This window comes from Aptenodytes patagonicus, chromosome 6 (assembly GCF_965638725.1).
Source record: "Aptenodytes patagonicus chromosome 6, bAptPat1.pri.cur, whole genome shotgun sequence".
Lineage (NCBI taxonomy): Eukaryota > Metazoa > Chordata > Aves > Sphenisciformes > Spheniscidae > Aptenodytes > Aptenodytes patagonicus.
The window spans coordinates 64,092,378-64,116,452 of NC_134954.1; the positions used below are offsets into that span (position 1 = coordinate 64,092,378).

Sequence of the window (24,075 nt, forward strand, 5' to 3'; positions counted from 1 at the left end):
AGGTAGGACTCAGTAGTGAAGCTGATGAAGGACAGGTCACAAACTGAATTTAAGTGAAGTAGGTAAGTGGAGCTTTGCCAAAGCCATGAGCCTCTCCCTGCTACACTGCACACTACCAACCTAGAGGCTGTAGCAAGTTTAAACCCACCATTAAACCTGTGTCTAAAGGGAAGCCTCTATTTCATGGTCTAGAAGAAAATTAATCTGATGATTAAGAGAAAAACAGAGTTACAGCCTTGTTGGCGCAAGCAGTAGTAGAACCAGCTGCCAGTCCTCTTGGAATGAAGAGGCATATTGCAATAAGAACCACATTTTCTGTAAGAAATCTCAGAGAACATTACTAGCAAGTTGTCTCTAATATCTCAGATTTATAGCATGGCCTGGCTCAGAACCACTGCAATTTCGGAGCTTCCTCGCAACAAAACCCGTTATTAAAGTTTGAAACTCTGGCCAAGGCTTTTATTCCTATAGCAGTTTATTATCTCCCTCTCTTCTAGTGCTAAAAGTCCAACAGTACAATGGTCTCCCTAGGTTATATGTTAAAACGTGCAGTAACAGTTCAGAGCTACAGCATCCATTTCCAATAAAGCACTTTCTGTGCAAGCCACCGGGGCCATGTGGGGTCCTGAGGTCAGCAAAACACATCATCTCATTCCATCTTGATCTCTTCTGACATTAGAAGAGATCAATAGATAAGGAAGGAAGAAAATTGTGCCCTAGCATGTCCACAGGTAGAATCATGCATTTATGTGGATGTGATGTGAAACAGCAATGTAACGAAGGTGGAAGAAAAAAATCCAGGGAATTTTCCATCTCATTCCTTATAAGTTATGATGCACAAAATGTATGTACACTACTGTTTGCACAGAGAACAGCTCATCTAGACACAGTGATCTGATTTTAAAATGAGTTAGTGATGGTGAAACAGCACGGCTTGCAAATCCCACCAAGAAAGTAAGCTAATTTTCAGTTTATTAGGATAGGGACTTCCCACTGAATCCAGCTCCCTTCCCTTCAGCGAAATGAAACGTTTTTCTAGGAGCAAAAGAACTCGGATCCAAAGGAGGAACTGCATTGTGACACTCCCAGTCTCCCAGCTGATTCTTCTGCCCAACAAGTCTTTACTTCATATATTGATATATGGAAGAAATCCCCTTGTAAGGAAAAGGAGATTAGAGGTTAATCTTTGCTTTAACAATAAAAATAAGAAGCCACTTCACAAACCATTTCAGTCTCATGGGTTAAATGGAACCAGCTGTACATGTGGCCATCATGCAAACAAAACAGTGTGTCACTAAAAAGAGGCTATTTCTTGGCGGCACAGAGAAGTGGATAGGACATTACACTGTTGTCAAAGGGACAAGGAGGAAGGTTAGAAAGGACAGTTCAGTCATTTATGCTGACCCACTGGATACTGTCAGCAATTCAGTTTAACCCTTTCACGCCTATGTTGAGACTGATCAGTGCTACCTGGGTGAAGCACAAAATACAGGAAGACAATTCCTAAACAGTGGTGTCTCAAGAATTTCTAACAGCTGCTGCCTGCTGCATTGACTGAACTCAAGTCTCTGAATTAAGTTCTGTGAAATCCAGTATTTGCCTCAAGAAACATGTCTAGGATTATCCCATAGATTCCACATGTACAGGATATATGGAGCTTCAAAAGACAGCTCCCTGCTGACTGAAGGAGGAGCAGGTATTACAGGGTTTTTAAGTCTCTGCAAGCAATATAGATATCATATCCTTTTACTGTATTACTCTATAGACTCCAATAAATCTACAGAATTCAACTTACCACAAGGCTACTGTTTTTCAGAGCGACTGACCCAATGACTGGTATTTATTTGCTGAGACAAGCTCCATAAAAAAAAAAAGAAAAGAAAAAATCCACACTATTCCCCCTCATCACCACAAAGATGACATCTTGTTGCCAATCTGCCTGCCAGGAAACCATCTGGAAACAATATCAATACCACAATCTATAGGCATCCCTCCAATGCATTAATCAGGTCATCAGAGTTCAATAACTGACAGCATCTTTAAGAACTGGAAAGGATAAAGCTGTGGTAATAAGGCAGTCAAGATCAATCCCCAGGGCCTAGTTAGCTCTTTCTCTCCTTTGTTTTCTTCCTTTTTTCTTTAAAAAACATACAGCATTAGCATTTTTTTCCCCAGGGTTTGGGTTTAAATTTACCATTTCAGAGAACTTCGAAGTGCAAGCAAGGCCTCTCAGTTTGACGCACACACGTAATGGAAAATGTCTACTGCCTCACTGAAGCAAATGCAAGTCCTCTCACACATGAGCCAGGAAGAGTCACGGACTTCTGCCTCGACGATAGAATTATCCATATAAACCCTTAAAAGGGCATTGAAAAAGTCTAGAGAGAATTAAGTGGGGCATGACAATGATTTGGAGATTGGGAAAAATATATTAAAAAATATAAATACACACATATATGTTTATTGTAGCCAAAAAACATACAAAGTTCAGTTTAAGATGGTTACAAGGTTTCTTATCACACAGAGCAGAAGTACTTTCAGAGGGAGACTAGCAGTACCAGATGCTGAAGTTATCTCAGAGAAAGACATACGAAAACCCAGGGGCTGGAAACCGAAGCTAATCTAAACCTAAATCTAAATTTTAGAGCGCCTTTCTTCTAAAGCATGAGAAAAGGTAACAAATCAGAAAAAAAAAAAAGTGTTGCATACGATTTTGGTCTACCTTTCTTTCTCAAATGAAAAAACAGGTGGTTTTCTAGGAGATATGTTTTAACAACACAAGTTATTGAGTATGTTATAAGACGAATGAAAAGACACACACTTCTGAAAAGCAGGGAGTAAAAGCAGAAGCACAGCAAATCCCCCTAGATTAAAAAAAAAAAAAATCACAACTATTCAGTTTTATCAGTTCAGTACAGCTCTCCATGAAAAAAAAAAATATATATATATATAAATCGCTGCACTGGAAGTAAGCAGCTGTTCATTAGCTTGGACAAAACTCTTTGGGGGCAGTGACAAGGTCTTCCTCAGTGTTTGCACAGCAGCTGGCGTAACACAACTCAAAGTTAATTGTTGTACTGCGTAACTCCATAATACAAAAGAGAGCAGTCAGCCCCTGTTCTGAATTTAAGTTAACCAGAACTGTTCAAAATAACAGCATCAAGTCCTGACAATGAACCTAAACTCAGATTTTGTTTTCACAAGTTGAGATTCAATATTTGCCAAAGAGTTCAAAGCTTTTTATTTTTCTAGTAAGCTCATTTTTTTAGTTTCCAGAAGTCTTTCTGTCTCCTGTAAGCCTGGAAACTTTACAGAGCAGTTTTCCTACAAAGCATGTTCAGGTTCTCTCATTTGAAGATGGAAAAGAGTGAATAAATGTCATCTGGAAGCAGCAAGGTACAGGGAGTCCATGTAATAAGTTTAAAGGGTGATTTTTGATCTTATTTATTTATTTTTCAGGCTACAAAATTCCAGAGGCAGCTAGTAATAGCTTCATGTCCAGTTTCTAAGCATCTAAAAGTCGTCTTGTTTTGCAGATGGGGCAGAATAGCTATGGATAATAAGAAGTCACAGTTAACCTCTGAAAACTGTTTTTACATTGAGTCTCTCATTGTGGAAGAAATTAGTATTTTGGCTTACCACTAAATTAATTACATATTTTTGAGCTAATTAATCGAGCTGAGCCAACAGAACTAATATTAATGCAAGTACAGGGCAAAATCTTACATTAGAGACTCACAGAGAATTGGGCTAAAAAATTCACCCAAAAATAACTCTCCAATGAGCTCTAGAAATTCTGCATATGAAGCATGCAGTTTAAAGGTAAGAACTTAAATATTTGATAATACCTAAACATTCTTGTGGGTACACTTGCATTTATAAGTGACTTTCCTGTTTGTTTGTTTCTTTTCCAGTACATCAAGCTAAATCTAGACTAAGCCTACATTATAGATAATGCAAGTGTATTCACTCACAAGTTTTATTCAGTGAACTCCTAAATTGATTTTAGTTAGAATAAGACAACTTTGCATTCAGACGTGGAATCAGAAGATTCACCTTGCTTACCTTTTTTCAGGACTTACAGAAGTCCTTCCAAACTCCTTTCCCCCGATACTTCTTTGTAAAGTGTTTTGAAACCTAGTGATGAAAGTAGTAAGAACTATGTATTTGACCATACCATTTGAAAAACATTCTGTAGAAATCCTGCAAATAATTCACATTAATGCATGTATTTTACAGTTAGAAAAACATAAAATTAATATGTTGTTGAAATTATCGATACCTAAATATCAGACAAGTGAAGTCTGGCTGAAGTAGCTACATAAACCTACCAGTCTAACTGTAAAGTAGAAAATGATATCTAGATAACAAGCAAAATCCTTCTGAAGCCTGGCACTGAGAACAATTCCATAGCTAAATACCTCCACAGAAGCCAATGATCACAAAAGATCCTGACAAATCATTGAGTGATTTCATTTGAAATCACTCAAAAGAACAAATTAGTCAGACACAGGACTGTAAGAAGTCTTCCGTATCGTGAAGTGCAGTTCCTCTTTGTGACACACAACTGTTTCACTTAACATCATTTCCCTTGCACGTGTTACAACGAAATGATGAGGTACAGGTTTTCACCACAGATGTTATTCCAGTCAGCTTTGATGAAGAAATTGCTCTGGACAATTTCACTTTCTTTTTTTTTTTTCCCAGTAAATTTTAAAGTATACAATTCTACTTCGTTATTTAGCTTCTCACATGATGGGGAACTCCTGCAACTCATCAGCAAAGTCATCACACAGAGACAACGTGTACATTTCCAACAGCTTTCTGGTCCAGGCAGATATGTAGTAGGCTTAAATCCAAGACCTTCAAAGCACAGACACATAGCTAGATTTGAAGCAAGATTGGTTCAGCACTCACAGATTAAGTAAAGGCTTAAACAGACGAGCTTTGCAAATTTAGGTGTTTCTATTTACAGAATGCAAGGTGACTGCTATAGCAGGGGACTGCATGTGGCCCAGGAAAAAAAACCCACAAATGCTCCAGTCCTGTGCTCCTAGTAAAAAGAATATATGTGACTTTACTGATATAGTGCAAAGAGAACACAGTACTAGGTTTATTCAGCTATCTAAGTGTTATCGGTTAATACTAGCTTCAACTAGCTAAGCAATATTAATCAACAATAACTTGTTCACATATCTTGTTTCAATGCTGGATTGCATCTGTAAAAGCAGCTCTTCAAAGTGCATTTGTAGAGAATAAACTTCTGTACTGCTCCTTCAAATGCATGCACATGCTTTATGGAAGAAGGACAATCTTCCTGTAACTGCACAGAAACGAATATAAACACACTTCAGCTCTTGTAAACATGTCCACATAGACCTCTCATATAACCACAGAGTATTCTCCTTCAGGTTTTTTCCATGTCTGCAAAACTGGAAAAGCAAGGCTATCTTCTTCCTGGATGTTTTAAGTGCAGGGGTTTTGAATTTTATGAAATCCTGGGCTAGAATATGTATAAGTGCAAAGTTTTAATCATCTCTGCATATACTGTGTGTATGCAAAAGGTAACACATGTAGCTCCATTAGCACCCAGAACAGCTTCATGCCCAGCTTGTGCCTCTTAAATGGCTTCCACAGAGTATTGCAATACTAATAGCTGCCATATATCAACAACACATGAGGACATTCAGAAATACTTAGTATTTGCCCACGTGGAAAAGAAATGGACAATATAGCATCAGTCGTTATTCTAGATCCATATACAGTTCTCCAGTGGAAAAAGAGACTTCTAAGTATAGGCTACAATCCAAAACAGAGAAAGCTATAAAGGCTACCTGTTAGGTAACAAAGAATGGCACAATACTAAGGGTCACCAAACAAAACCAGTGTACAGATATTCAATTTTAAGAAAGGGAACTATATAAGGATGTGGCAAGAAAGAAAGAGGACACTAAAAAGGAGCAGTTCAAAATGCAAGAAGCCTCAGGGAGAGTTAGGAGAGTATTGCAGGCCATAGGTCAGCTCTTAGAAAATGGATTGCTTAACTAAAGACCGGGAAGCCCATAAAACATGGCAAGTCAAATGTAAGCAGGAAATTAAGAGGGCTAAAAGACAATCCAAAAAGTGCCTGCTAGTAAACAGCTCTTTAAATACATCAACAACAGGAAGCCAGCTAGGAAAGCGGTCGAACTGCTGGATGACAAAAGGTGTAAAAGGGGCAGGTGGGGATGATAAAGCTGTAGCAGAGAAGCTCAGTGAATTCTTTACATCAGTTTTTACTGCTGAAATCTTTGGGGAGATCTCCACACCCATTATGCTCTTTGTTGCAAATCGGGCAGAGGAGCCAGATCAATCTGAAGTAAATTCAGGAAATACTAGACCAAACAAGGAAGTTAGATGTTAATAAATCACTGGGACAGAACAATGTTCATACAAGCTCTGAAGAAACTCAAATGTGAATTTGCAGAACCACTAGCCAAGGTGTGTAAGCCAGCATTATAGAGAGCCTCTGTACAGAAAGACTCGCAGATCCTGCCTGTGTAACTCCCAGCTACAGAAGGCTGTGTAGGGGAATCTGGGAACCACACTCTGTCAAGTCCGACTTCATTCACAGTAAGAGTGAGCACATAAGAAAGAACAAGAAAGCGAAGGATAAAGCTTAACAGACACTTTAAGATGGAGAGGAATCAGCAGCGCAGTCCCTAGGATCAGTGCTGGGACTGGTGTTACTCAGCATGTTCATCAATGACAAAACTAACTGTGAAAAAAAGTTGGCAGGTAGGCTTTAGAGTAGATAAATTTCAAGTAATTCACCTAGGCAATACCAGCTCTAACTGTTCCTACTCAGAAGCTGGAGCCATCCTTGACAGTTCTCTAAAGTCATTGGCTCAGTGTTCAGCAGCAGTCAAAAAAGCCAGCAAAATACAGGGCATCATCAGAAAGAGAGCAAGCCAGAGCATTTCTGCCACTTCACACAGCCTGAGCACTCCCACAACTTGAGTATTGTTCTCTGCTCTCCACATACCAAGAAGGACATAGTAATATTTAGAGGGGTGCAGAAAAGGGCAACCAAATGGAAATGGAGCAGATACTTTACATGGAGAGACTAAAAAGGCTGGGACTCCTCAGCTTGGAAAGAAGGCGGCTGAGGGTGGATACAGGTATAACAAAAAACCCATGAGCTGCTAAACGCAGAGCTGTGATTTGCCAAATCCTACAACACTAGGACAAGGCGGTACTCACTGAAACTAGCAATAAACCCATTTAAACAGAAAATACTTGTTTACCCAGCAGGTTACAAGTTTCTGGAACTTGCTGTCACACGAGGCTGTGATGGCAAAGGATATCCATGGGTTCAAAAAGGGATTAAACAAACTCTTGGACAACAGGTCCATAAATGGACACTTAAAGGACTAAATGGGTATGTACCCTCTAATATTCTTAACGTAAGAGCTGTGGAAACTGGAGACGTAGGGAGAGAAGTCAGTCTCAAAAAACAGCTGTTGAAGAATCTTCTGTTAACTTGTCAGACACAATGCTGGGCTAACTGGAACGCTGAGGCAGTTTTAATGTTATTCCTTTTTTAGGTAGACTCAGCATTCCCACACATCGCACCACTTCCTGAGGATATACGATGACCAAGATTCATCAGGGCTTCAGAAAAGGACCTCCTGCCACTATGACAACCAGACTAGAATTCATTGCATGGTTTAATACAGGAATATTGTTTTAGAGATCTGCTTTCTACCAACATGCTGACCACTGTCTCTTAGTATCTAATGATAATTATCCATAAACAATGCAGTAAAATAAAATATACACATGGCTGGTATTCTTCCTCCTGTGCAGCTTCTGGATTAATTTTGTTATTTTATCTGCACTCTAACCCCAGCAAAGGAGCTAGCTGATAGAAAGCAAACATATTCATTACCTCTCATGGCAGGGGTGGGAGTGGGACAGGGACAGATATGAACAGCAAAGAACAGGAAATAAAACAATTCAGACCAGCTACAGGTGCCAGAGCTTTTCTTTTAACACCCATCCCCCTGAAAACACCTTTTACATCTGTAAAGACAGTACAGACATCCATAAGTAATTATTCTACCAACCCAGATAAACCAAGATTTTAATTTAATTTTAAATTCATCATAAAGTTTCATTTTAGAAGCATTTTTTAAATGAACACCGTCTTTGAAGACAGTAAGTTATTTATATATCAAAAAAATTTAATCAGCAAAGCTGTATTTCCTGTCTTGTAAGTAAATATAAGCTTGGACAGAAGAAAAAAAATACTTCAGAAGAAGTGCAATTACAGCGAGTTTGTCTTCAAGACAATAAATCCTTTGTTTTGAGGTTCAATTTACTTCATTATCTTGTAACTCTTACAGCTTTAAAAGAAAATATTTTTGTTTGGTTCTTAGGGAAAAAATTTCTATGCTACACAGATCGAAGTTAACTCTTATGCCTGCTCTTGACACAGTCTGTCCCAAAACCTTATGCTGGTAACAAAACCAGCTAGAAAGGAACTAGCACTGGAGAGCTATATAGTGAATCCCATTCACCACGGAACACTAACAGGCATGAACAGACATGAAACACAATGCGTTTTTCTCTTCCTTAATTTGGTGAGAAGTAAGCTATTTCTACAGTTCCCTACACCAATATCAACAACCATACATTGCTAATGTAATATATAGGTACCCGTCACACATACAGGATCCTGCACAGTGCTCACGCACTGATGAACAATCACAGCAAGTTCAAAGCAGGTTACCTTAGTTGTCAAGCAAAGTACAATATAATAAAAAAAAAACCCAAGCAATATGACGTCAAGTACTAAAACGTATTTACACATTTATGTTTACTTCTACCATCTCAGACAAAGCAAAAAGGATAAAGTGGTAAAGAGTTTGCAGTTAGAGGATACTACATTAAGTCTAAGGTCAAGATCATGCATGTGGAGAAAGGAGTAAGGTCCACACTACTTTACCTGGAAAACAATTTGAACATCTCTGACTTTGTCCTTGCTGTTGAGATGCCATGCAACTCGTTAACTTTTGCAACCTCATTGTGCTGGTTTTGGCTGGGATAGAGTTAATTTTCTTCATAGTAACTAGTATGGGGCTATGTTTTGGATTTGTGCTGGGAGCGGTGTTGATAACAGAGGGATGTTTTAGTTGTTGCTGAGCAGTGCTGACACAGAGTCAAGGACTTTTCTGCTTCTCATCCCACCCCACCAGCGAGTAGGCTAGGGGGGCATAAGAAGTTGGGAGGGGACACAGCCGGGACAGCTGACCCCGACTGACCAGAGGGTTATTCCACACCATATGACGTCATGCTCAGCATATAAAGCTGGGGGAAGAAGAAGGAAGGGGGGGGGGGGGATGTTCGGAGTGACAGCATTTGTCTTCCCAAGTAACCATTACACGTGATGGAGCCCTGCTTTCCTGGAGATGGCTGAACACCTGCCTGTCGATGGGAAGCAGTGAAAGAATTCCTTGTTTTGCTTTGCTTTACCTATTAAACTGTCTTTATCTCAACACACGAGCTTTCTCACTTTTACCCTTCTGATTCTCTCCCCCATCCCACCAGGGGGGAGTGAGCAAGCCGCTGTGTGGTGCTTAGTTGCCAGCTGGGGTTAAACTACGACACTCATTTTCTGGATGTCACCGTGGTCCAGCCAGGAAACGAGCCCCCACTTCCGTTCAGGCTAACCAGGACTACCGATTTGGTCTCCATACCTCAACATCCACAGCTATAGCTTGGAAATACCTTGGAGAAAGAATATAACTTTGAGTTTCATATCAAAGAAGAGCTAAATAGATTGAATGAGAACTAAATACTTTTTTAGTCAGAGATGAACTAGATAATGGCATAATTTCAGGTAAAATGAAGGAGAAATACTTCTGCTGACTAAGTTTAGAAGCATTGGATGATGAACCCCCCATAATCCAAGAGGAAGCAGTCAATGACCTGCTACGCCACCTGGACGCTCAAAAGTCTATGGGGCTGGATGGGATCCACCCGAGAGTGCCGAGGGAGCTGGCAGAGGTGCTCGCCAAGCCACTCTCCATCATTTATCAGCAGTCCTGGTTAACGGGGGAGGTCCCGGACGACTGGAGGCTTGCCAACATGACGCCCATCTACAAGAAGGGCCGGAAGGAGGATCCGGGGAACTACAGGCCTGTCAGCCTGACCTCGGTGCCGGGGAAGATTATGGAGCGGTTCATCTTGAGGGCGCTCACAAGGCATGTGCGGGACAACCAGGGCATCAGGCCCAGCCAGCACGGGTTCATGAAAGGCAGGTCCTGCTTGACCAACCTGATCTCCTTCTATGACCAGGTGACCCGCCTAGTGGACGAGGGAAAGGCTGTGGATGTGGTCTACCTGGACTTCAGCAAGGCCTTTGACACCGTCTCCCACAGCATTCTCCTAGAGAAGCTGGCGGCTCACGGCTTAGACAGGTGTACTCTGCGCTGGGTCAAAAACTGGCTGGACGGCCGGGCCCAGAGAGTTGTGGTGAATGGAGTTCAATCCAGTTGGCGGCCGGTCACGAGCGGTGTTCCCCAGGGCTCAGTTTTGGGGCCGGTCTTGTTCAATATCTTTATCGATGACCTGGATGAGGGGATCGAGTGCTCCCTCAGTAAGTTTGCAGACGACACCAAGTTGGGTGGGAGTGTTGATCTGCTCGAGGGTAGGAAGGCTCTGCAGAGGGACCTGGACAGGCTGGATCGATGGGCCGAGGCCAACTGGATGAGGTTCAACAAGGCCAAGTGCCGGGTCCTGCACTTTGGCCACAACAACCCCATGCAGCGCTACAGGCTTGGGGAAGAGTGGCTGGAAAGCTGCCTGTCGGAAAAGGACCTGGGGGTGTTGGTCGTCAGCTGGCTGAACATGAGCCGGCAGTGTGCCCAGGTGGCCAAGAAGGCCAATGGCATCCTGGCCTGTATCAGCAATAGTGTGGCCAGCAGGAGTAGGGAAGTGATTGTGCCCCTGTACTCGGCACTGGTGAGGCCGCACCTCGAATACTGTGTTCAGTTTTGGGCCCCTCACTACAGGAAGGACGTTGAGGTGCTGGAGCGTGTCCAGAGAAGGGCAACGAGGCTGGTGAGGGGTCTGGAGAACAAGTCTTATGAGGAGCAGCTGAGGGAACTGGGGTTGTTTAGCCTGGAGAAAAGGAGGCTCAGGGGAGACCTCATCGCTCTCTACAACTCCCTGAAAGGAGGTTGTAGCGAGGTGGGTGTTGGTCTCTTCTCCCAAGTAACAAGCGATAGGATGAGAGGAAATGGCCTCAAGTTGCGCCAGGGGAGGTTTAGATTGGATGTGAGGGAAAATGTCTTTACTGAAAGAGTGGTTAAACATTGGAACAGGCTGCCCAGGGAAGTGGTGGAGTCCCCATCCCTGGAGGTATTTAAAAGACGAGTAGATGAGGCGCTTAGGGACATGGTTTAGTGGGTAGTGGTGTTGGGTTGACGGTTGGACTCGATCTTAGAGGTCTTTTCCAACCTCAATGATTCTATGATTTGAAGAAAACCCATATAAAACAGCCTTTTAAACAGCCACACTGACTTTTACTCTGCATGAGATGTGCTTAATTCATCAGTAAGTAGCCCAGTACTTATGTTCAGGTTGACATAAGCATCCAACTTGAGCAAAATTCCCCATCAGTTGCAACAAAGCTTTGGTCCCACAGGTCAGGGCTGAGGCAAAATGGAGTGAGTGCTTTTGAGCCTGCCTGGTAGGCGTTCAGGCCAGCCATGTCTGCAGTGTATGGCATAGCTCCTGCCTCCTCACCTGCCCCTCAGCGCGAGAGGATTCCCTCATGAATACTCACCACCATCCCACAGCCACACCTTTGTTCACATCTCTCACATAACGACATTGTAACTGCTGTGAGTGACAGGTCGCACAGCAGGGCGGCCTGTCAGGAGGCTGTGAGCTGCCCCCAGCTGGTCCCATCTGGTTCCCACTGGCTCTGCCACTGAGGGAGCCCCAGCAGGGAAAACCACCACACGCCAGAGCCCCACCATCGTGCCAAAACATCCATCAGCCAGAGAAGCGCCTGGACACAAGGTGTTAAGGAGATATAATGGCAGCAGCTGAGGGCTGGAGACAAACTGTGGGGTCCTCCATGGCAAAGGGGGCAGGGACACCCCCGAGGGACAGCCTGCCTCAGCACTGCTGAGATTCTGTAACCTGCAGCGAGCGTGCAGCAAGCAGAGACTACGAGGGAAGGGGCCAAATAAGTATTTATGTAAGCGACTTCATAATTGTTTGTGGTAGTCTTGTTCCTCAGTATCTGAGTCAGTGATCAGAAGTTTGTATTGATTGCCAATAAAATAATAAAAAATTTAATTCTCTGACTCAAGCCTGTTTTGCCAGTAACACAGAGGTAGCTTGCCACAAACTCTCCTGCAAGAGTACCACATGCTGCTAAGGAACATCCCTAATCAGGGCTGAAGGAAGCACAGAATGCAAACTCTGCAACTCCCCTGGGAATGCTGAAGTTCAGACTTCAAAAACCAGCAGCCTCTTCCATTCAAATGTGTTCACTCCACTCACAAAAAAACCAGCAGCCTCTTCCATTCAAATGTGTTCACTCCACTCACAAGCATGGACATTTTCATAGCAACATGAAAAACTGCTGTACTGTGGAGGAACAGGAAAATAAATAGGAAGAAGAAAGGGAAATGAAGACAATGAAACAAACCTTCTTTCACCACTCCCCTGTCCGTGAGAAAGATGCACCCAGACATGCATAGACACACAAGCCAGGATCTCTTCCTAAAAAAACCTGCATGATACATGCTCAGATATTTGCTTGCCTCTTACTGATACGAGTTCAGTCAGCACTAAATACCTCCAGCTGGTTTCAAGTTACAGCCAGGGGAAGTAGTACCATAAAATTCCTCACAGCCACCCAAACCATTACTCTTCTATTTTCTTCCATGTGGGGTCATCACACCCCCTCTGGAAAGCTTAGAGGTATGATACCACTGCAGGCATCTTCAGAGAGAGGCTGACAATGGTGTATTATGAGGCCTGTTGTAACATCCTTTCAATATTCTTAAGGTCCAGTGATTTAGAGAAGAGGGTCTTTTGTGTCTCCTGTCAGTTCCAGGAAGCTCCTGTCACTGGCATGGAGACTGCATATGGAAAAGAGCTGCTAAATAGACCAGTTAAAAGAATATAGGCCCAGTTTCGCTCCCACATTACTGAAAACCATGAATGCTGCAACTCTGTAGAGGTCAGAGGAATTGCACTGCTCTGATGTTTGGGGTGAGACACCCATACACCAGCTGTTACATTTCAAAGCCAGGGCTCCCTCTGCAACGGTCTCACAGGCTCTGCCTGAGCTACACCCCCTGAGGCCACCACAGGCAGAATGTCAGCGCCTAAACAGCAGCAGCATGTGTACAGGCAGATCCCACCATCTAACCCACAACAGCACTGGAGTAAGCTTACGCTGCACAAAACAGGAAAGGTTTCTCACCTCCAAAACTAGGCTGGACTTGAACTAGCGATGTGGAGAGCTAGTAACACTTTCAGACATGAGGCAGTGACTTAATACCTTCCTCTTCTTCCACCAAAGGAAAGCAAAGCTTATGATCGCAAAAGATCTAAGGTAAATAACCTGAGTAAAGCAGGCCATTTCTGACAAATTTCTCTTTCCTGTGTATTTTAAACACAGCCTGCTTATTGCTTCTGTTTTGTAACTTTCCTTTTGATATAATCAACAGTGTAAGACCATACACACAGCCGTTCCCTGACCTAGATTTTGTGAGTGCTTCTTACAGAACATGCCCTCGCACTTTTTCTTTACCTAGTCAGACTGTTAATCCTTGTTCAGGAGAGATGGTCAGTGATTTTTTGTTGGGTTTTTTTGTTTGGTTGTTTTTTTTGTTGTTGTTGGTTTTTTTAGATGGCACTGATTCCAAATATAGGACATAAAAGACGAGAATGAAAAAAAGCCTTTACTTCAGTATTTAACAAACTGCTTGCATCATTACAAGGAATTAATGTAATGATGTATTTATTCCATTAAGAGACAATCAACTTCATAAGAGTTAACACTGCAGAAAATATGCTTACACAACTATGTACATTTTATAATGGGGTATTAAAGCAGGCATCCTTGTTATTATTTGCACTGCACATTTACACAGTAAATGAAATTGTGACTGTCACTTAGTAGATATGGAAAATCTCACATCCCTGTCTCACCTATCGTTTTGCACCATGAGTATTCATCAGTTTATAGCACTTAAGAAAACAACATCACCTTGAAATCAAATGCAACAATGTCCTGATCAGAACTAAGAGCTGGTAGCTGTAGTTCCTTTGACTCATGCTGCCTGCAAAACACAACTCTTACAGGCCTTAGAAGCAAACAGGAAACTTGCAATACTTCCAGGCAGATAAGAACAGCTAACTCACAAAACAGGGATCCTTTCATTATTTGGAACATCTCAGAGTGTCTATGCCAGACCAAGTACCACTGTGTCTCTCCAGCCACTCAAATCCTGATCCTCATCGTAAGAGTATTTGCAACTCAGTCCTTGGTCTCCCCATTACCCACTCATCCCTTAATGTTTTGCTGAGGTTAACAATCAGGATAGTGATTTTTGCTACTTCGCAGCATTTCCCACTGAAAGCTGGATTACACTGGTTTAGACAGTATATAAAAGGTCTTGGGATGAAACTACAGGCTTGGTGGTCAGATTATCCTTCACTACACAGTTCCAGTATCATTTTGGACACATCTTTCCATTCAGATATCATCTTGTCACTCTGCAAATACCCCAGATCACAAGACAGCTGAAGAATAACAGAAGCAGCAGTAAAAAGACAACTCAGAGCGATGGTCTTAACCTGCTGTGCAACAATTAGAAATAAACGGCAGTGGGTGTGTAAAACAGCACACGCCATCACTCACTCTCCTCAGCCAGGAGGTCTGCAGCTTCAGACCACCTGTGGACTCTCAGCAATTTATCACATTTCACAAGAAGAAACAGCAAGTGATGCACGTGACTGGCAACTAGAGCATCTCTTACTTCTCCCACAGGTTATATCTTCTACTTTCAGACAGAATGTATGGTCTGTTTTAATCCTTTCTTCATGAAGAAAATAACTGAAAACGTCCGTCGGTGACAATTCTGTATCCTATGGCACATCAGCTGCATCACAAGCCCTAAAAACACCTTTGGCACCAAGAATCCTGTGCATACAAACCAGCACTTCAGTTTAAATAATTAATATGCCATCAGCTGGCCATGTTTTTGGCAAGTGAGTGAATTTACTCCAATTACAGCAGAGGTGATGAGGGTCAAGCTGACTCTTACTGAAGAATCACCAGCAAGACTGTCCTCAAAACATAAGACACTGCAGCTTGCTCGACTTATTTAGAGAGCTGACACACTGTAGTGAAGTTTAGCAATGCTCACACTTGTTATAACAAAGGTAAGTGCCAAGAAACTGCTTTGTAACAGCAAGCAGCAGAAGAGGAAAGGGATTCAGCAAGAACACACTTTGTAAAGCACACTGTAAGCCTAAGCACTTAATTGCCTTTGGTAAGAGCTGCATCGCATTGCTCTCTCAGAAGTCGTTTTATGTGCAACTTGATGCTCACAGCTACAGCAATGAATGGCCTGGGGGGAGGAGAAGAAACTAGGGGAAACCAGTGAGAGAACTACAGCTACCAGTCTCTTTGCTGAACTACCGAAGGAAAACATGTAAAACATCAGTATGTGCAAGGCCTGATCTGCACATCCGATGACTCTTGAGAGCTCCAATAGAAGCAAATGAAGACTGACTCGCATCCAGGCTCTTTAACCACCTACAGAGGCAGGGAAATTTGTTGTAGTTACACACCTGTATTTATACTTTAGTATTTATGTAGGAGTGGCCTCACTTCCAGACATTCTGAGTGAACCCATATAGGTCAGTGTAAATTTGAAGGTATAGCCAGAGTTGCTGTTTCTTTTCCCTGTCTCTGCTAATAATGCAGCATTCACAAATATTTTACAATATGTTAACCCCAACTCATTGTTCCCACATAAATGGAAGACTCAAAGGTAAATAATGCACCAAGCCTCTTTAATTAAATAAGGAGTTTGGGGGAGGAGTTTCTGCAGACCCTTTTAAACCTTAAAGCCTGCCAACTGGATGAACAAAAGGTAGATTAGGCTCACATGATAAATCCCAGTAAACCTGAAAAGCCTTTGTTAATAAGTCACTGAGGGAATTTTTTTTCCCCCTAGAATTTCTGCTCACCAGAAGTGAGAGTTAAGGTTATTGGAGCGGGTTTGGTTTCCAGCAGCATTAAATGGGTATATGCCTCATGGAGCTCTAATCTCCTCATTTCTATAGAGCTCAATTCTCCTTTCATTCCTACTAAAGGAGAACCAGTTATTTCTAGCTTTTATATAGGGAGCAGCTGCTGAAACTTCAGAGGCAAAAAAAGTTTATGGAATTAGTCAAGATTCCCAGGAAAATTAAACTGGAATTCTATATCGGCTTTAATAGCAACAGCAACAAGAGAGGTACAAACGTATTTTCATTTCATTTTGGTATTTCTTTCATGTAGCAGGTTGCAAATGATAGTAAGTTTCCATTTATAAGTTAGCATTCAGTAGCTTGTTCACGGAGCCAAATGACATGTTAGTCTGGCAATTAGTATACTCTTCTGTTTGTAGAGAGGCTTAATGAAGACATTATTAGAGACAGACCTTGCTGTAGCACATTCAACAGACCCTTTACAATTGCTCAGGAAAGACCCAGATTTTAGCAAAACCCATACTGTAATAACAGACAGCATAGATGACATTTAAAGCCGTGATAACTTTAAAAAAAGTCCAGAGTCCATCCTACCTGGATCCATCTGGCTTCACTAATGAATCCTTTTCAGCACTATAGATTAATCATATCTTCTCTGCACGCAGTGCTGAAATACAAACAGCATATGTAATCCCAATGTACATCGCGGAAGCATTTCCATCAGGGAAGGGGATGAAGACAGCTGTACAAGGCTTGCTAAGATCCTGTCTGGAACAGTGGATGCCACTGTGGTCATTCAGGCTCAGAAAAAGTTTTTAAAGAGTCTACTGCAACAGGTGTAGCAACACATTTCTAGAGCAATGAGAGAAAGGACATCCCACTTTCCAATGGGAGGTTAAAAATGAATAATTTAGCGTCAAAGAGGGAAGAGGGTATTAACCAGCCAAGAGGGGGGATGGAGGAATTATCTTTGTTACCTCCTAACTCGTATCTGTGGAGTAAAGTTTGGAAAAGCTATTGAGTACCGCTCTAAACACAGCAAAAGCAAACAACTGCAGCATGTTTTAGTACGAACTTGACAAGTTTATGAAGGAGAGGAGATGGGTCTTTCTGCAAAAACAGGATGAAACAGTCCAGGAGCCCTTCCAGCCCATGCTCAGGCCTGAACCCAAACTACCTAGAAGAGTCCACCAGCCACAGACTCTGGCTCCCAGTTCTCCAGAGCCTAACCAAAAACTTCAACCATCTCCCTACATGGCTCTCAAACAGAGCTTCTGAGCACGCTTTCTGGATTTAGACATCCGCAACTTTAAGGCACAGCATTTGGAGCAGTTCTGAACTCTATTTACATCTGCATTTTGTTTTAGGAGGGCTCTGAAAGTAATTTGTAGCTGTTGGTTTATAGTCTTTCTAATACAGTGTATTTGGCCTGTGTAAAGATATTGGTATGGATTTTGATTGACTGTAAAAATAGGATCATCGCCCAGAGAAAGTCCTAATGATCTTAAAGGAGTAAGGGAGAACACAAAACAGACCAAAAACTGGTGAAAAATCATGCATCTCTTACATTTAACTTAAGCCAATGACAATATGTAATCACTGCTTATTTCAAACTTTATAAATTCCCTTTCAGCATTATACAAGCAAACCAACAAAACTTTTTCCTTCATCTTCCTTTGCACCACGTAGCAAGGCAACTAAAGCTATGGAGAGATGCTTGCAACAGCAAAATACCAGATTTCTAACTTTCTTTGCAGCAGACCTTGTAAGATTTCGCTACAAGACCAATAAAATTGGGTCAGTGATATTAACTAGTGTAAGCCTCACACATTTATATAAAATCCTAGCTGTGATGTGTATTAAACCAGGCATTTTCTTTCTGCTCACGTCTCTCTAAAAAGGTTAAATACCATTAATATATCGCACACCAGCACAGGACGTGCTGCCTGTCCTTCTAGTGGCTGGTCCTCTGGTGGCAAATATTCTCCTACTACGACCGACAAAGTCACTCCACTTACTCCTGGAGTTAAAACACTTGTCCTGTAGGGTTAGAATGCAAAATGCTAAAGACGAGCGTAACATAGGTATATTACAGAAATGTGTTATAGTGAGCACTATGTTACAAACTACAGTGCACGTAGTGACTAGCTACAGAAGAATAGTATCATTTGAGGAAACAGAAAATACTGTGGATATGTGCCAGATGAAAAGTAACTATTCATGCCATCTAACAGTTATTAGTAAATATAATTCTGGTTTAAAAACAGAAGGCTCCTAAAATGCACTCTTAGAGCATAGTTCCAGGAACATCTCAGCAAATATAAAATTGCACAGGAAGACACATACCATATGTGGCAAATAATAATGCAAGTCATTAGGAAAAAAAATAAAGACATGTGTGCAGGAAGTAGGGGGAGGGAGATAGTTGTTCTGTTTGGGATTTAAAATGTGAGAGGAATTACTCCTTCCCTTACAGCTTCACTGACAGAAATGGTATTTCCAGCACTCCACTAAGAGGTGGCATCATTTTAGAGAGTCTTAGTGGGGAACATGCCTTCTGCATGTCACGTAACTCCATGCTCACCCTCCATAGGGTTCAATGCTTGGAAACCCTCAGAAGTAGGGTGCGTGGAACCAGGTATTTGCACTTACCCTCTCAGCCGTTCCCTTTGTAGAGAGCATAATCTAGGCTTCAAAACAATTTTGATTCTGCTTCCTGACTCTGGGAGAAGTATTCCTATGGATTTACTCTGCAGAAGTCTGGGGCTAAAAACTATCTTTAAACTGTAAGAGAAGGGAAGGATTCTCTGTCTTTTCTTCCCTGGTCTCCAGGCCCTGCTAGTCTGCCATGCCACTCCCTTCCAGTCTGAGTGCAGGGAGCGGTGCCAGGCCAGAGTCCAGATGTGCACATACAGGAAAGAGGATTAAATGGCAAAGAATCCCAAAAAGCGTATTGCTCCATAGCATGAAGGCAGCACGCAGAGAAGTGATTTCACCTCCCCCCCCCCCAAGTTAATGATTTTAAGCATTCATCTCCTTCCCCCATCCTTATGCAGCGTGTTTAAATGGTGTCAGCAGGATTTATCCTTCTCTGAGACCCTAAGTGTATTGTGCAACATGGTACAAATTACTCTGAGAAAAGCAGAAGTTAAAAAAAAAAACAAGCCACATACATTTTGTCTGAAACATGAAAGATGTAGATGTGCAGTGAATGAACATTTCTACACGTGCCTCCACATATGCACCCTTATATTTGAAAGGCTCAGGAGTCCAAGGGAGAGCCAAAGAGACGATCGTTACAGCCTAGCCTATAAATGCTTGTTCTTAACAATCCTTTGCTACCTGCCAACAGAGAACAATAAAACTATAACCAATCACACATAAAAGATGACAAGTACTTACTAGCAGGTTTGCTTGCTCTCGGATTAATGCAGTCTGGGAGGGGAGCCGTAGGTGAGCACTTCTCCCTGCAGGAGCCCAGCTGACGCTCTTGCAGGGGCAGGGATGGGAGCTGGCTTGAGAGACCCGCAGGAAACCCGCGGCTCCGATGCTCCAAGCCCGGCATGTGCCCGCAGCCCGCGCCGCGGCGGGCCAGCCCAGCGGAGCTTCTCGTCCCTCCGGAGAAGCAGGTTTCCCTCCTCCTTCTCCGCCTACTCCGCCTCCCTCTCCGGAGGATGCCCCGGTACCCCCACCCGCGCCCGCCCCCGCGGCGCAGCCGGCAGGGAGAGCCCCGCGGGTCCGGGGAGCGCTGCCGGAGCCACCCCGCCGCTGAGCTCCCCCAGCCCCGGACCGGCGCCTCCGGCCGCAGCCCACCTGCCGCTCGGCTCGGCTCGCAGCCGCTGCCCCGCGCGCTCCGAGAGCGGGGGAAGCGCGGAGCCCGCGGGGGAAGCGGTGCCCGGCGGCGATACTCGCTGCGGCCGGCGCGGCTCCTTTTAACTCCTTCCCTGCCCCGCCAGCGGGGGCTGGCGGCCGCCTCGGAGCCTTATTAGGCAGCGGCCGCGGGGCCGGGGGGAGCCCCGGGCCCGCCACAGCGAGCGGCGGTGGGGAGGGGCCGGCCACCCCGAGCCGGCCCAGCACCTGTGGAGCACGGCTCGCACTTGGTGGGGCGGCTAGGTACGGGGGAGTGTATAGAGCTGTGTGGGTGGATGAGGAGTGTATAGGGGTGCATATGGGTGCTATATGAGATGTTTACAGAAGAGTGTGTAGGGACGTGGTGGCAATATAAGGTGCATATAGGGGGTGTAGACTGTGTATGGGGTGCATGTGTGGGGAGGCATGGAAGGGTGTGTTGATGGGCTTGCATAGGATGTGCATGAAATATGTATGGGATGTATATATGTTTTCTGGGGTGAGTGTATGGCTTGCATATAGGGGAAGTGCATAGAGGATGTATGTGAAGGTCTGTATGGGACTTGGATAGGATGCCTAAGGGGTGTGTTTACAGGGGTGTGCATATGCATATGTATGGAGAGTGTAGGGGTCTGTATGGAGCTGCAGCCCTGCCACCCACTACCCCGATCCCAGCAACGGGGCACTCTCTCAGGCACACAGGGGACTCGGGGCTGCCCTCTGCCTCCCCCACCCCACCCCAGAGCTTGGCTAGGGCTGGTGCACTGGCACATCTGCCTAGGGACATCCAAATCTGGGGCAGGGGATTTAGTTTAATAAACCGTTTACAGTTAATTGTGTTAAGTGCTAAAGTAGTGTAGAAGGAAGAGCAAATGAGAGATGGGGACAAACGGAATCCTCTTCAATACTAAGACCTTAGAACTGCTGTTTTATAATGTGGAACTAGAGACTCTGAAGGGGAGGGGTAGGGAAATCCAGGTACATTGCAAACTTAAAGCCTTTTTACTCTAGTACTTTTAAAAGTTTTTATTTACACGTTTAAAAAACCCCAAACAACTGACTTTTTATCTGAAATGGATTTATAGCCATATTGTAAACACACATGGGGGTAGACACACCAAAAGCCCGGGTTGTATGGATAAAGCCTTTCCTGTCTGTCATTTTGCATTCTTCTGTGCTGCAATCAAATTACTGCTAGGTGTCTTAAAACATGGTTCTGAACTCCTAGAGAAAAGGGAAAAGCACAAGCTGCAGAGAACTTGCCTCCTCACCAGGCTCTAAAATACCTCTAGGGGTGATGGAGCAAACCACAGTCCAGGCTCTACTAATTCTTTCTCTCCCCTCACTGTTTCCACTCAACAGCAGTCAACTCAGAAAAACATGGCCAAGATAAGCAAGTCACAGCAAAGCTGTACTTTGCTGCAGCAATGTCAGGAGTTTTATATTTGCAGAGACCTCAATGTTTTTCATTTTGATTCTGAGGTGAATTTTTCAGCCATTGATAGAGGATGTGTCCTGCAACCTGAGTAGGCTGTACAAGGAGGCAGTGCAAGATGCTGCCTTTTCCTGGTAGATCGTTTGTCTTACTGAGCACAAGCCTCTGCAAAGGATGAGAGCAGTTACCAATATGAGTCCATGAAAAGTTGTAGCCTTCCCTTTTGACTCTTTCTCTTCCAGGTGCAGTACGAAGTGAGTGAACTAGGAGGAATTGCTGCTGCCTCTTCAAGAAGAAGTTGTCTGCTGGTAATGATACTTTTTGTACTCCTAATTCCCTTAGATTTGACTATCTGTTAGGAGCACAAGATGCTTTTCCTGTTTTAAAGCCTCTGGGACTTTGAAAAAAGATACTTTTTTTTTTTTTTTAACCTGAATCACCGAGATGGGAGTCCTAAAGAAAAGTGACTTTATTTTCAGAGGTTCTGAATACCTCAGTTCTCACTGACTGTGAAACCTCCCTCTTCAGATTTTCTTTTCTGTGAAGTCACAACGGAGTTTCAGGGAAATTTTAAGAATATCTGTAAAGTAAAGTAAACCTATGAGTTGGTACAAATAAATTTTAAAGACAGCTATTAGCCAGTTTACTTCACAGGTAATCTGGTGCCAGATAACACCATTCATAGCATTAGCATTCAACTGTACATACACACTATGCTAATTACATGCAGCCAGGCTGTTATTCCTAGGCTTTTTCCTCCTCAGTGCATGGTGGTGGCATATTCTGCACTGCACAGATGTGCTTCCCTTTAGTCCAAAACAAATGAACATACATCCCTGATCCCTGCTGAAGTGCATGACTCTCTGTCTATAGTTGATTTCAAACGGCAGTGCACGCGCACAGAATCCAACAGCTACATACCCATTGGCACATGAGCTGTTAAAAGATAGATGCTTGTTATATGAACATTTTCCTTCTGCAGATTAATGTTTATTTGGCATTAGACTACAGAAAGAACATGAAACCCTAAGATAGCTACATAGAGCCTGGCACGAGCTTGCTTTGACCTTCTCCATGCCACAGCTGACCAAAGTCTGTACTGGCAACACCTTTTGGGAAAGAGTTTTCTTCTCAACATTTTTAAGTGTTCTTTCCAAGAAGATGCTGCTCTGCATCATGCTTATGCTTTTCTTTGCTGATTTCTAGCCTAGACTTCATGAAACTCCTTTCTTGTAAATGTTCTCATGTCTTACCAGTTGAGAATTGCTGCTCTAGACAATCTTGTAATAGCATCACCATCTCTGCTTTCAATTTAAAATGATTGCTCAGGCCTTAAACACTCACAAAGAACAAGGCCCAGTGTTGCCAGTGAACCCACATCTGCCTTCAGCTGAGAGGGAGGAGTAGGAGACACTTGAATCGGGATGAAAGCCACTGAGCTCCATAAGGAGAGCAGACGGTGCCCCTGCTGGGTTTCAAGGGATTGACTCATTCTCAGCAGAGTTCACATATTTCTCTTTTTTCCTGTTTCTTTGATTGCACAAGTCAGATCAAGAAGGGGGGGGGGGAGTAAGGGATCTCCCATCCTAGTAGAAACCAGTATGACATAACACTTCATGTCCAGTCATAGTTTCTCCCCAGAGTCCTTGCTAGGACCATTTATCTTCTAGTTGGGCCTTTGTCCTAAGAGCCCTCTAGGATGCTGGAAGTCAATAGTGCCACTTCTTTAGATGCTGATCCTAAATAGATCAAGCTCAAGATAATGAATGTTCAGATATGACATTTAATGAATGCTGCTGGCTAGAATAATCCTGTGCATTCTTAACTGGCTGCTTGAGGGGGTTTTTTAATTGTAAACATCCTTCATGCAGCTGCTCCAGGGACATGTTTAGGAAACAGCGGCTGGCTGTGTTTAAAAGATTTCAACTCATCTTGACCTACATTTAGATTTTTGTAGCTTACAAGCCACGGTCTGTAACCAGCAAAACCCTCAGAGAGCTTATATAGCTTCTGTAGGGCAAGGCACAGGAAACAAATGAAGGATGAAGTTACCCAGCTGAAGTGTTTGGAAAAGTGAGTTACTGAAGCTGAACTATAGGGTTCAGATGATTATCAGGTGATTAGGAGTACAAGGAGCAGAGCTGCATAAAGGGAGTAAAGATAACCTCTCCTTTTGCCTTGTGCTTTCTTCCTGATTCATTCTCTCACTTGCAATCTTTCTGTAAAATCTTTTAGGCTCCTTTCAGGATAAAGTTCAGAAGGTGCCTAAACACAATTGCACTTTTATATGTGCTTCCTTCTCACTTAAACTGCTCCAGAAATTGCTTAAGTATAGGGCTTGTTCTTGATGTGACCCCTTATTAAGGAGGGAAACTGATAGAATCAGATGCTTAGGAAGTAACTTTGATGGGAAGGAACACCTTGATCCATTTTCCAGAGCCAATTCTTTCTTTTCTCTTTCTGGCATGCGAGTGCCTGTTTTTGCAGAATGTAAGCACTCATTTTAAAAAGCAATG

The 24,075-nt window shown here is 43.2% G+C and overlaps 1 protein-coding gene across 2 annotated transcripts in view; it reads right to left on the reverse strand.

Moving 5' to 3' along the window:
* Positions 1 to 19,861, reverse strand: part of MYLK (myosin light chain kinase) — a 220,059-nt gene extending 200,198 nt beyond the window's left edge. The window contains exons 1-2 of one of the 2 annotated variants that reach the window (XM_076342985.1): positions 19,678 to 19,698; positions 16,870 to 16,942 (exon numbers count right to left, since the gene is read on the reverse strand). In XM_076342985.1, coding sequence (XP_076199100.1) covers positions 16,870 to 16,879 — 10 coding nt within the window. In that variant the 5' untranslated portion in view covers positions 16,880 to 16,942; positions 19,678 to 19,698. Of the gene's footprint in view, positions 1 to 16,869; positions 16,943 to 19,677 lie in introns of both variants that reach the window. The other variant, XM_076342984.1, reaches the window with a different exon arrangement.
* Positions 19,862 to 24,075: the final 4,214 nt, after the last annotated feature.